At 48.0% G+C, this 13,430-nt stretch overlaps 1 protein-coding gene across 1 annotated transcript in view; it reads left to right on the top strand.

Annotated features, from left to right (window-relative positions):
• The first annotated feature begins 6,083 nt into the window (after positions 1–6,083).
• Positions 6,084–13,430, top strand: part of LOC135620402 (protein GOS9-like) — a 28,772-nt gene continuing 21,425 nt past the window's right edge. Inside the window, exon 1 of the mRNA XM_065123326.1 lies at positions 6,084–6,242. Within this exon, the coding sequence (XP_064979398.1) occupies positions 6,084–6,242 (159 nt within the window). The remainder of the gene's footprint in view (positions 6,243–13,430) is intronic.

Genomic DNA, 13,430 nt, shown 5'->3' with positions numbered 1-13,430 from the left:
TTCAAGCACTAGCTCAGGAGGAATATGGAAGTATACATAGATGACATGATTGTAAAGAGCAAGGCCGCAAGTGTGCACCTAACCGACCTAACGGAAACATTCCAAATGCCCCGGCGGTTCAACATGCGTCTGAATCCCGCAAAGTGTGTCTTCGGGGTCAGCTCGGGGAGGTTCCTCGGCTTTATCATTCACTAAAGGGTGATAGACGCCAACCCTGAAAAGGTGCAGGTCGTAATCGAGATGCACTCCCCCCGCTTGGTCAAGGAGGTGCAACGACTCGCCGGGAAGTTCGCAACACTTAGTAGGTTCGTGTCACGTTTAGGCGACAAGTGTCTCCCCTTTTTCCGGGCTCTACAACGGGCCGACAACTTTACATGGACTTCAGAGTGTGAGGAAGCCTTCGAAAAGTTGAAGGCATGCCTCGCCCGCTTGCCCCGACTCGCCTCGCCCGAGACGGGCGATACCCTTAGTCTCTACTTGGTGACCTCGGCGCAAGCAATTAGCTCGGTGTTAGTTTAGGAGATACCACCAACACAGCAACCCATATATTATGTCAGCCATATCCTCGTCGGGCTTGAGGCATGGTACTCCCCGATTGAGAAGCTAGCTCTCGCTCTAATGAAGACAACCCAAAAGTTACGGCCCTACTTCCAAGCCCACACAATCAAAGTAATCACCAACCAGATTGCTAGTCATAGGTGCCCAGCAAGCCAATCACGTGAGTGATGGCACATGTGATTTGACACAGAATCTTTTTGCTTATTATATTTTGGCATTTATCACTTTATATTGATTATTGTATATATGCATGTATATATTGTGATGTCCATGGATATGTGCAATGGGAATCAGATCATGATGAGATCACAATAATAAGACTGATTTACCTTTAAACATAGATCCTAAATAATCCCAGTCTTAGGTTACTCAAGAGGGATATCGTGATAACCAAACAGACTGGTGTGCTGTATACCTATCCATATAATAGATGCAACTGGTCTCATAGCTGCTCATGTGGGAATACTAGGGATACAATACAAATGCTCATTGGAGAATGAGTTCACTGATTTATCCGCTTACGGAATGCTGGATGATTGATGATGCCTTATTGTTAGATAGCAATTCTGTAGTCCTAGTGGTGTATCTAGTCCTTAGACTTGAGATACCAAGGATGTCCTATATGAGTGCTCCACTTTTTGATACCAGACTTATAGGTTTGGCTGTCCCAAATCTAGTACAGCTGGTCATTGGGAGTGGTAGTTGACCTTACGAGGGCTATTGAGTGTCGATAGAGGATCATTCACTCTCAGCGTCATGAAAGGAATATCCCATGTGTTCTTGCTCAGACAAATCCCTGGCCAGGGTCATTCGGGTTGAGAGAGAAAGAGTTCTCTAGGAGAATCCGATTAGAGGGAGACTCGAGTAGAAACCGTATGGGTCTGATGGCACCATGCTCGATATACGGTCTCTGGGATATTAGATGGATAAGGGACTATAGGTACACAGTAACTGAGGATGGACAGGTCCAATGGATTGGATTCCCTTGTATCGTCTGGGGACTACGACGTAGTGGCCTAGTATGTCCGTAGTCGATGAGTCGAGTGAATTATTACAAAGATAATAATTCACTAAGTTAGAAGGAGTTCTGACAGGTATGACTCACGGCCAGCTCGATATTGGGCCTAGAGGGTCACACACATATGGTAGGCAGTACTATGAGTAGAGGTTCAGATATGAGATATCCGTCGGAGCCCCTATCTTATTGGATATCCAATAAGCCCTTGAATTATTGGATCCCATGGACGAGATCCAATAAGAGCCCATGAGAGATTATTGGATAGAGATCCACTAATCTAAAAGGCTTGGGTAATTGGATGCAGATCCAATGTCCACTAGGGGAGGATCCATTAGGTTTTGATAGGGGGCCTCTATAAATAGGAGGGATTCAGAGCCTCATAGGCTAGAGCCTTTGCTTGCCTCTCCATTCTCCTCCCCCTCTCTACCTCAGAGCAGGCCTGGAGTTTTGAGGAGCGTCGTTGTAGCCCTGCTGTGTGGATCACCACTAGAGAGGAGGACGCTTGACCTCCTTCACCCTCTCCTAGAGATCTGCAAGGAAACAGGGATATACAATCTCCCTAGGTAACACAAGCTATTCTATACGTAGTTTGTTTCGCGGATTTTTGCGCACTAATCTTCGTACGATGACGAACATCTTTTTGGAAAATTAGGGATTTTGTTTTCTTGTTCTTCCGCTACGCATGTGATGTCGCCCCTAAGATTTCCCAACACAGATGCCATGACAGATCCTTTCTAACTTTGACGCATCAAGTTGCATGCTACGATGGTTGGTCGAATTCAGTGAATTCAACATTCAGTACTCCCCTAGGACCGCCATCAAAGCTCAGGTATTGGCTGACTTTATTTCCGAGCTAACTCCTGAAGACCATGCTATGGGGCAGGAGAACAACCAGAACATGTGGACCCTATACATGGATAGCTTGTCCACTACCGGAGCGGCAAGGGTTGGGCTTATCCTTAAAGGCCCGTCAGGAGAAACCTACGAGAGATCGCTCCAATTACAATTCCGAGCCACCAATAACGAGGCCGAGTACGAGGCGCTACTCCATGGCCTGCGCCTCACTCTGGTGATGCATGTAAACAACCTTGAAGTCTTCAGCGACTCCCAGCTAGTGACAGGACACGTCAATGGGAGCTACGAAGCCCGGGACCTAATAATGGCATTATACCTGATGGAGGCAAAGCGGCTCGCCCACCTCTTCAATCATCTCTCAATCGCTAGAATACCTCGAGCACAGAACATGTGGGCCGACGTGCTAGCCAGGTCAACCTCCGCCCGCAGCCCGGCGTCGGCCCTAGCGATTGAGTCCGCAATGACACCGACGGTGATGACTCACGAGGTCGCCGAAACGGATGTACCACTAAGCTGGATGGAGGAGATCCTCCACTTCAAAATAGACGGAAAGAGCCTGACGACCCAACGACTGTGAGACGGTTGAGGCGAACCCAAGCCTGGTACTGCATCATCGGTAGAAGGCTATACCGAAGGGCCTTCTCTCAACCTCTCTTACATTGCCTCGCACCATCAGAAGCTGAGACAGTCCTTGTCGAGCTCCATGAGGGGATCTATGGGGAGCACATTGGGGGATGAACCTTGGCCTTCAAGACTCTCCGATAAGGGTACTATTGGCCAACCATGCGCCGGGATGACATGTCATACGTGCAGCAGTGCCCACAATGCCAAAGGCATGCCAGATTGCCACACTAGCCAGCGGTTCCCCTTACCCCGATAGACACGACCTAGCCCTTCGCCCAATGGTGGCTTGATCTCCTTGGGCATTTCCCTCCAGCATTAGGACAACAGTGCTTTCTTATATTCGGGGTCGACTACTTCACGAAGTGGGTTGAAGCCGAACCCTTGGCCTCCATTACCAAGAAGCAAGTCTGAAGCTTCACATGGAAGAACATCATCACCCGGTTCGAGATCTTGAAGGCTATCATCGTCGACAACAGAGCTCAATTCAACAATGCTAAATTCAAGGCCTATTGCTAGTCATACGGGATCCAACTGAAGTTCAGCTCGGTCACACAGCCCCAAACCAACGACCAGACCGAAGTGATGAATCAAACGATTTTGGAAGGCCTCAAGAGGAGGATCTCGGGCGCACACGAAGCCTGGGTAGATAAGCTTCCCAGCGTCTTATGGGCAATGCAAACAACTCCCAAAACCACCTCGGGGGAGTCTCCATTCAGCCTGGCGTTTGGGACTGAAGTGGTCCTTCCACCCGAGATGGTGTTTTCAACCCTGTGCACCTCCAATTACGAACAAGGAGACTCTGAGAAGGGCCTCTGAGCAAACTTAGATCTCCTCGAAGAAAGGAGAGCCAAGGCACATCTACGTACCTTGGCATACAAGAAGGCAATAGCTTGAGTATATAACCGCAAAGTCCGTCCATGGCCAATCAAGGTCAGGGACCTCGTCCTCCGAAAAGCAGAGGTGAGCGACCCAACCCGAGCAAGGGGAAAGCTCGCGCCTAACTGGGAAGGCCCATATCGAGTCTACAACGTAGTTCGAGAGGGGACCTATCGACTCGAAACCATAGAGGGAAGCCCCCTACCGAGAATGTGGAACACGGTAAACCTAAAGAAATTCTACCCATAAAAGAAGCAAGTCAGGATGCAGAGAAGACATACGAAGCACGCACACCCACAATCAGAAAAAAACAAGTCAGAATTTTCAAATAAAAGTGCTTCTTGATAAAAGAGGAAATACACAAGGTGGTCAGGCGGTATGGTTCCAAACCCGACCAGAACAAAAGAAAAAGAAAAGGGGAGCATAGCCCCTAGCTCGGGAGGGAGTCTCGGGCCCATCGTTGAAGGGGACGTTCATTGGCATGTCGACGTCCTGATCCATCGGGTTGTCGGCGAATAGGTTCGGCTCCAGCTCTAGGTCTGGGTACTTCGTTCGAAAGTTAGTATAGGCCACTCGGTACTCGTACTCATACGTGGCTCGCCCCAACCTCACCAGGCCATGCCCGAACCCAACGGACGCTTTTTACTCGTCGATCGCCTCCTCGACCTTCTTGGGCAACGCCAGCCGCTCCTCCTTCAGGACCTCTTCGACAGCCCAGGCCGTAGACCTGGTGGTCTCGACATCGTGGGAGACGGTCAGTAGCTCATCATCTAGCAATCGGATGTGTGATCGACTTTCTTCCAGCTTGGTCTTCAAACGAGCCACCTCCTCATCCAGAGCTGAGGCACGCTCTTTTGCCATGGCGACGGCCTCTCGCCCCCTTCTGGCCTTCAACTCTAGGTTCTCTAGGTTGAGGGCGGCATAGGTGTCCGACTGGCGCCCGATCACCCACCCAACGTCAAGGACCCGATTGATCAGTGCCATGCCGTAGTGCAGGCTCTGCACGAAGATTGATGTTAGCACCCAGGCAAGAGGGGATCGAGCAGGAAGGGAAGTCACCACTTACCCAGATGAGCGACTTGGCCGCCCGCTCTGCCAGCACCTCGGAGGGGGAGCTATAGAGATCCTTGGCTATAACAGGATGGAGTGCCCCCCGGATGAACTCCTAGGCAATTAGCTCGTCGCCCCAGATGCGACTGTCAGCCTTGAGGGTTGCCCACTGAGTGGCGTAGAGGGCTCCCAACTCCCCAACCGAAAGGTCGGCCATGTTCAAGGCCTGGTACTCCTCACCATCGGCCCGAGAGTAGATGCGGCATAGCTCCCGTATCAACGGCGGGCGCGTCGGCGCCCTCTTGGAAGGGTCACTACCGGACGACCCGACCGACCCCTTCCCCTTCACGCTCTTCGAGCCTTCGCCTAAGGGAGTGGCCCCGCACAACTCCGGGATGGCGCTTGAGCCAGCGCCCGAGCCCGCAGGCATCTTCCAGGCCAAGGTCTTCGCCCTCTTTGGAGGGTGCCCCATTGCCGGCGCCCTCTTCGGTGTGCCCTCCTATGGGGCAACCCCGCCTCCGGAACCCTCCCCGTCCCGAGACGGGGGCACGACAGCCTTGACGCTGGGCGTCTTCTTCACTGATCGAAGGTCCACCATTTCTACAAAAATAGCGAGCGATCAGATGATTCGGGACAAGCAGACGAGCCATCATATGCGAATGGCCATACCCCTAGTGGCAGGGCTCAACTCTGCTTCGACCATCCACTTCTCGGTCATCTCCTTAATTGCCCGAGAAGAGGACAGGATACCTCTTAGTCGATCCACGATCGCTATTGCTCTGTCAGAGAGTAATGGGAAGGCGTTATTGATGGTTCGGAAGGCCCACCCAATGCTAAAGCCCCATTCTGTACTACAACTAACAAAGAAGAAATGCTTCTTCCAACCTTTGTTGTTGGAAGGTGCACCGCTAATCTTGAAACCGCTATGGGCGGTCAGGTGATACTCGCCTTGCCCCATGCATAGGCGAAAGCAGGCCAAAAAGAGGGCACGGGACGGCTTGATCCCAGCCCCCGACACTCCTAGATGAAGGCCACCAGATAGCGTCATGAGTTTGATGACACCTGGGATGGAAAGTTCCCCCAGAAACGAAGGCAGTCCCCAATGACAAGGTGCACCAGGAACCGCAACCCCGCCTCAAGCGCCCCCACGGTCAACCTGAATCCATCGGGAAACCGATCGTACGACCGCTGCCCCGGGCCAAGGGGCGTGGAGGCCATAACACTCCAGGATAAGATAGCGATCCTGGAGCACACTCAGAAGGTCCTCGGTCACCACCAAGTCTACGTCATGCCACGACTTGAGAGACTCAAGTGCAACAGAACTCCTGGAGGCCTCTGAGGAGGCACTACCCAAGGACACACTGACTACCTCATCCCGTGGACACCCAGAGGAAGAAGATGAAGGAGATGGAGATGAAGACGGAGATGAAGACAAAGAGGAAGACGAAGATGAAGATGGAGACATCCCAACCTCAAAGTTGCAAGAAAGAAGCCAGGGCGCAGGATGAAGACTGAAGCAAAATGGCAAAGGTGAGGGCAACCGCTCTAGAAGGGGTTTATAAAAGGTGGGCTGCCCCACTGCAAGGCGGTGATTGGGGCTTCCCAAGGAGAGAAACAATCGCAGAATTTAAGACCCATCACAACCCCTCGGATCCGCCAGATTCGGCCGCCTCGGAGCTCCCACTAGAGGCATCCCATCACCCGAAACTGTCGTCTGAAGGCCATTCAAAGCAAAAGTTTCCCGTCAGGTCTCATGTCGCTTCCCTTGGCTCACCATGTGGCACGATAGTGTTCGGAAATCTTGGGGGCGACATCATATGCACAACGGAAGAACAAGAAAACAAAATCCCCGATTCCCAAAAAGATGTTCGTCGTCGTGCGAAGATTGGTGCGCAAAATCCGCAAAACTCAAAACTGCGTATAGAGTAGATTGTGTTACCTAGGGAGATCGTATATCCCTATTTCCTTGAAGATCCTTAGGAGAGGGTGAAGGAGGTCAAGCATCCTCCTCTCTAGCGGTGATCCACACAGTAGGGTTGCGACGACGCTCCTCAAAACTCCAAGCCTGCTCTGAGGTGGAGAGGGAGAGGAGAATAGGAAAGTCAAGCAAAGGCTCTAGCCTATGAGGCTTTGAATCCCTCCTATTTATAGAGGCCCCCTGTCAAACCCTAATGGGTCCTCCCCTAGTGGGTATTAGATCTGCATCCAATAAGACAAGGGCTCCGTCGGATATCTCATATCCGAACCTCTACTCATCGCAATGCCTACCATATGTGTGTGACCCTTTAGGCCCAATATCGAGCTGGCCGTGAGTCATACCTGTCAGAACTCCTTCTAACTCAGTGAATTATTATCTCTATAATAATTCACTCGACTCATCGACTATGGACGTACTAGGCCACTACGCCGTAGTCCCCAGACGATACAGGGGAATCCAATCCATTGGACATGTCTATCCTCAGTTACCATGTACCTATAGTCCCTCATCCATCTAATATCCCAGAGACCGTATATCAAGCATGGTGCTATCAGACCCATACGGTTTCTACTCGAGTCTCGCTCTAATCGGATTCTCCCGGAGAACTCTTTCTCTCTCAACCCGAATGACCCTGGCCAGGGATTTGTCTGAGCAAGAACACATGGGATATTCCTCTCATGACGCCGAGAGTGGATGATCCTCTATCGACACTCAATAGCCCTCGTAAGGTCGACTACCACTCCTAATGACCAGATGTACTAAATCTTGGATAGCCAAACCTATAAGTCTGGTATCAAAGAGTGGAGCACTCTTACAGAACATCCTTGGTGTCTCAAGTCTAAGGACCAGATATACCACTAGGACTACGGAATCGTTGTCTGACAATAAGGCATCATCAACCATCCAGCATTCCGTAAGCGGATCAATCAGTGAACTCATTCTCCAATGAGCACCTGTACTGTATCCCTAGTGTCCCTACACGAGCAGCTATGAGACCAGCTGCATCCATCATATGGACGGGTATACATCACACCAATCTGTCCGGTTATCACGATGTCCCTCTCTAGTAACCTATGACCGGGATTATTTAGGATATGTGTTTAAAGGTGAATCGATCTCATTATTGTGATCTCATCACGATCCGATTCCCATTGTACAAATCCAAGGACATAACAATATATATATATGCACATATACAATAGTTATAATATGATATATGCCAAAATATAATGAGCAAAAAGATTCTGTATCAAGTCACATGTGCCATCACTCACGTGATTGGCTTGCTGGGCACCTATGACTAGCAATCTCCCACTTGACCTAAAGCCAATCACCTATGTGTCTGATTCCCATCAGACCCCTGTGAAGCTCAAAGACAATCTGAGACAACGGCTTTATCAGTGGATCTGCAATGTTATCTTCGGATGAAACTCTTTCCACTGCTACATCTCCTCGGGTTACGATCTCTCTGATAAGGTGGAACCTTCTCAGAACATGCTTAGATTTCTGATGAGACCTAGGTTCCTTTGCTAGAGCAATCGCCCCGTTGTTGTCGCAATATAGGGAGATCGGCTCCTCGCTACCCGGCACGACTCCCAAATCTATAATGAACTTCTTCAACCAGACTCCCTCCTTTGCTGCATCTGATGCAGCAATGTACTCCGCCTCTATGGTCGAGTCAGCAGTGGTATCTTGCTTGGAACTCTTCTAGCACACTGCTCCTTCATTCAAGGTGTACACATACCCTGAATTCGACTTGCTATCATCGACATCAGACTAAAAACTTGAGTCAGTGTAGCCTTCAACCTTAAGGCTATTACCTCCATATACTAGTAAAAGATCCTTAGTCCTTCTCAAGTACTTAAGGATACACTTTACTGCTTTCCAGTGCTCCAAGCCTGGATGCGCCTGATACTTGCTTGTGACACTCCGAGCATGCGCTATATCAGGCCTAGTACATAGCATGACATACATGATAGACCCTATTGCTGAGGTATAAGGTATCATATCCATGTTCGCCCTTTCTTTTGGAGTCTTTGGGGACATACTCATAGAAAGCGATATCCCATGTCTCATCGGTATGAGACCTCTCTTAGAATTTTTCAGGCCAAACCTTTTGACAATGGTTTATATATACCTGGACTGGGACAAGCCAAGCATCCTCTTGGATATATCTCTATAGATTCTAATCCCCAAGATATAGGATGCTTCCCTTAAGTCCTTTATGGAGAAGTGTCTAGATAACCAAGTCTTTACTATGGATAGCATTCCTACGTCATTCCCAATGATCAGGATGTCATCTATATATAACACTAAAAAGGTGATAGCACTCCCACTTACCTTCCTATACACACAAGGCTCATCTTCGTTCTTAACGAAGTCATAAGATCTGATTGCCTCATCAAATCTTATGTTCCAACTTCGGAAAGCTTGCTTTAGTCCATAAATGGATCTAAGCAACCTACACACCTTATCTGGGTAGTTCTTGGACACGAATCCCTCAGGTTGCATCATATACACCTCCTCGAGGTTCCTATTGAGGAATGCAGTTTTCACATCCATCTGCCAGATCTCATAATCATAGTGTGCTGCAATAGCCAATAGAATTCTGATGGATTTTAGCATTGCTACGGGTGAGAAGGTTTCGTCGTAGTCAACACCTTGCCTTTGACGATACCCCTTAGCCACTAACCTTGCTTTATAGGTCTTTACCTTTTCATCTACTCCGATCTTTTTCTTAAAGATCCACTTGCAACCGATGGGTACAATACCTTCGGGCACATCAACTAGGTTCCAAACCTTATTGGAGTACATAGAATCCATCTCAGAATTCATGGATTCTTGCCACTTCCCGGAGTTTATACTCAAAATAGCCTCCTCGTAGGTTTGAGGATCAATATCCTCAACATCCTCTCCTCTAATATGTCTCACATATCTCTCAGGAGGATGGGATACTCTATCAGACCTGCGTAAAGTTGAAACTTGTGTATTAGGTACCTGAACAGACTCGGGCTGTAGAGTGGTGCTTGAGCTTGGTTCTCCAACCTCGCTCAACTCTATCATTCTCTCACTATCTCTACCAAGAATGTGTTCCTTCTCAAGGAACACTGCTCTCTTAGCTACAAAAACCTTTTGGTTCTCGAGATGATAGAAATAATACCCACAAGTTTCCTTGGGGTATCCCACAAATTTGCATCGCTCTGTCCTTGATTCTAACTTATCGGGGTTATGTCTTTTAACGTGGGCAGGGCAGCCCCAAATCTTAACAACCTTAAGATCAAGCTTCTTCCCTTTCCATATCTCATATGGTGTAGACACTACCGACTTAGTTGGAACTCTGTTCAGAAGGTAAGCTGCGGTTTCTGGGCATATCCCCAGAATGAGATGGGTAGGTCAACGAAACTCATCATGGACCGTACCATGTCTAATAACATACGATTTCTCCTTTCAGAGACACCATTGAGCTGAGGTGTATAAGGAGGTGTCCATTGGGATAATATCCCATGGTCCTTGAGGAACTGAGTAAACTCTGTACTTAAGTACTCACCTCCTCGATCTAATCGAAGAGTTTTGATACTCTTTCCAATCTGGTTCTCCACCTCATTCTTATACTCTTTGAATTTCTCAAAGGCCTCGGACTTGTACTTCATTAAGTACACATATCCATACCTTGAGAAATCATCAGTAAATGTAATGAAGTAGGAGTAACCTCCAATGGCATGAGTTGACATGGGTCCACATACATCACTATGTATGAGTTCCAACAGCTCGGTAGCTCTCTCTCCAATTTCACTAAATGGAGAGTTGGTCAGTTTTCCACGAAGGCAAGGCTCGTAAGTTGCATATGACACATAGTCGAATGGATCTAGATATCCATCATTTAGCAACTTTTAAATCATTCCCTTATGGATGTGACCTAGCCTACAATGCCATAGGTATGCACTGTTCATCTCATCTCGTTTCCTCTTAGACACTTACATTCATGATATGTGGAGTAGTATCTTGCATAAACAAACCTTTATGCAATATTCCTCTCGTCAATCTCCCCTCGACTTTGCTAGAATTTATAATAAATTGTAGATGTGATAAGCAATACTGGTATCCAATACTAAAGCACTATCACAAAAATCTGACAATTGGAGATTGATCATGAATGTACCTGAAGCTTCATCAAGCTTTTGTTTCACCCTTTCTGGAAGGTACTCTTTGTAATTTCTCTTCCAGTGCCCATCTTTACCACAATGGAAGCACTGGCCTTTGTCCTTTGCTGGGTCTTTCTTAACAACCTTTGCTTTACCTGGTTTGCCCTTGCCCTTTCCCTTCTTAAGGGACCTTTCTGTTTTCCTTTTCTTTCTGGTCTCACCAGTGTAGAGAACTGGCTTCTCTTTCTTAATAGTACTCTCTACCTCCCTCAACATATTGAGGAGCTCTGGGAGAGTCACCTAAAGCTTGTTCATATTAAAATTCATTATGAAATGTGAAAAGGAATCTGGTAGGGACTGAAGCACAATGTCCACACACAAGTTATCCTCTAGGACCATTCCTAGACCTGTGAGTTTCTCTATCCACTCAATCATCTTTAGGACATGATTCTGAACCGATGTCCCCTCAATCATCCTAGCACGGAAGAGGCTCTTGGATATCTCATATCGCTGAGTCCTTCCCTGTTCCTCAAACAATTTACGGACATGTAGGAGAATGGATTTGGCATCCATCTTTTCATGTTGTCTTTGTAACTCAGGAGTCATAGAGCCCAACATATAGCACTGAGCAAGAGTGGAGTAATCAATGTACTTCACGTAGCGAGCGATCTCATCCTCGCTTGCCCCTTCTTCGGGCGTAGGCATCACTGTATCAAGGACGTACACGATTTTCTCCATTGTGAGAATAATTGTCAAGTTATAGAGCCAATCTGTATAATTTGGACCAGTGAGGCGGTTGACATCAAGTATGCCACATTAGGGATTTGAAAGCGGCATTTTCTGAAAATAAAGATGCAGCAGAAATGAATAACATGTAGATTTTGCAAGAAATAAACTATCAAGATATGAACTTCTATCTTAATATGCTCCCACTATTTTACTAATGAGTCACGCGACACCCTCAGCACATGAAACGGAAGTCTCCGGCAGACTTCTAGTGGGGATCAGGATCCAATCAGCGTCTTAGTGTAACCTCGAGGGACTCGACCAATCACACTAAGCCTAAAAGGTAGGCAACTCTTGCCGATCACAACTCCTTGTGATTCCCGTCCTGTTCGGCCTCCGAATCACCATGGCCTCGAGGGACTTGACCAACCATGATGCTCGGTTAAGTCAACACCTTTGTTACAAGATGAGTCTGATTTGATGATATACCCTCGAGGGACTCGATAAGCATACCATGCCCTCAGGTCACTGGTGACATCTCTATGTCATAAGCAAGATAGCAAATCACGATATAGGTGAGTCTCGAGGGACTCGACCAACTCAACCTACACCGGAAATCGGTTCCTACTTATAACGATGGAAGGCCACGTGGGTCAATCTAATTGCCTCACGTTTACCGACTTAATATTATCGAGAGATGTTTCTATGATTTGGTCTCCTAATATGACATGTCACACATATACATATTTAATATATATCTACATCGCATGCAAATATATATACATATCTAGTTTGTGTATAAGCAATCACACCAGATGATCATGGACCACAACCAAATATGATTAGGCCCGAGCCAGTAAGCATAATCACTCACATCAAGATCCATGTGTGCAATGGTGCATCTCCATGCCCTGTGATCGTCCATCTCGTCCTCGTCGGTTCCGTCGACATCTTGATGCATCTTCATGCATCACGATCGTCGTCTCGTGGGTCCCGCTATCGCATCCACGCTCCCGCTGCGTCTCCTCATGTGATTACAACTTAATCATAGGCACGCAGGCCCGACAATAAATGAGAAATATAATGGAGGCTCGCAGACCTCAATAATAATAATCATAAGTACAAACATCACACGGTCCATGATCATCTGTCCACACATCATACATCACATGTATAAATAATCATCATCATGTACGACTACTAGATAATAATAAATAATAATAATCAACTAAACCTTTTAATTAATTAATATTTTCTGAAATCAGGGACATGTAGGGAATTTCTCAATTCCTAAGGGTATTTTCGTAATTTGGACAAAAGACAGAAACTAGAATTTCTCAAATTCACAGGGGCAAAACTATCTCTTTGCCCAAAACCATAATTCCCTCTTACTGCTGCCGCCGTCGCCACCCTACTGGCGACGACCTGTGCGGTGGGGCGAGGGCGCTGCCCTCGTCTGCAGGCGGCACACGCCCGTTGGCGGCGCTACCGCTGAAGGTGGGCGCCCCCCGCGGGCGCCGCCGCCTCCGCAGGCAGTTCTGTCGGCGGGGCAACGCCCGCAGGCGGTGCTGTCCCATCGGGCGGCCGCCCCTATAGGGGGGGG

This window comes from Musa acuminata, chromosome BXJ2-8 (genome assembly GCF_036884655.1).
Source record: "Musa acuminata AAA Group cultivar baxijiao chromosome BXJ2-8, Cavendish_Baxijiao_AAA, whole genome shotgun sequence".
NCBI classification, from domain to species: domain Eukaryota; kingdom Viridiplantae; phylum Streptophyta; class Magnoliopsida; order Zingiberales; family Musaceae; genus Musa; species Musa acuminata.
This window is presented reverse-complemented; position numbering and strand designations above follow the sequence as displayed.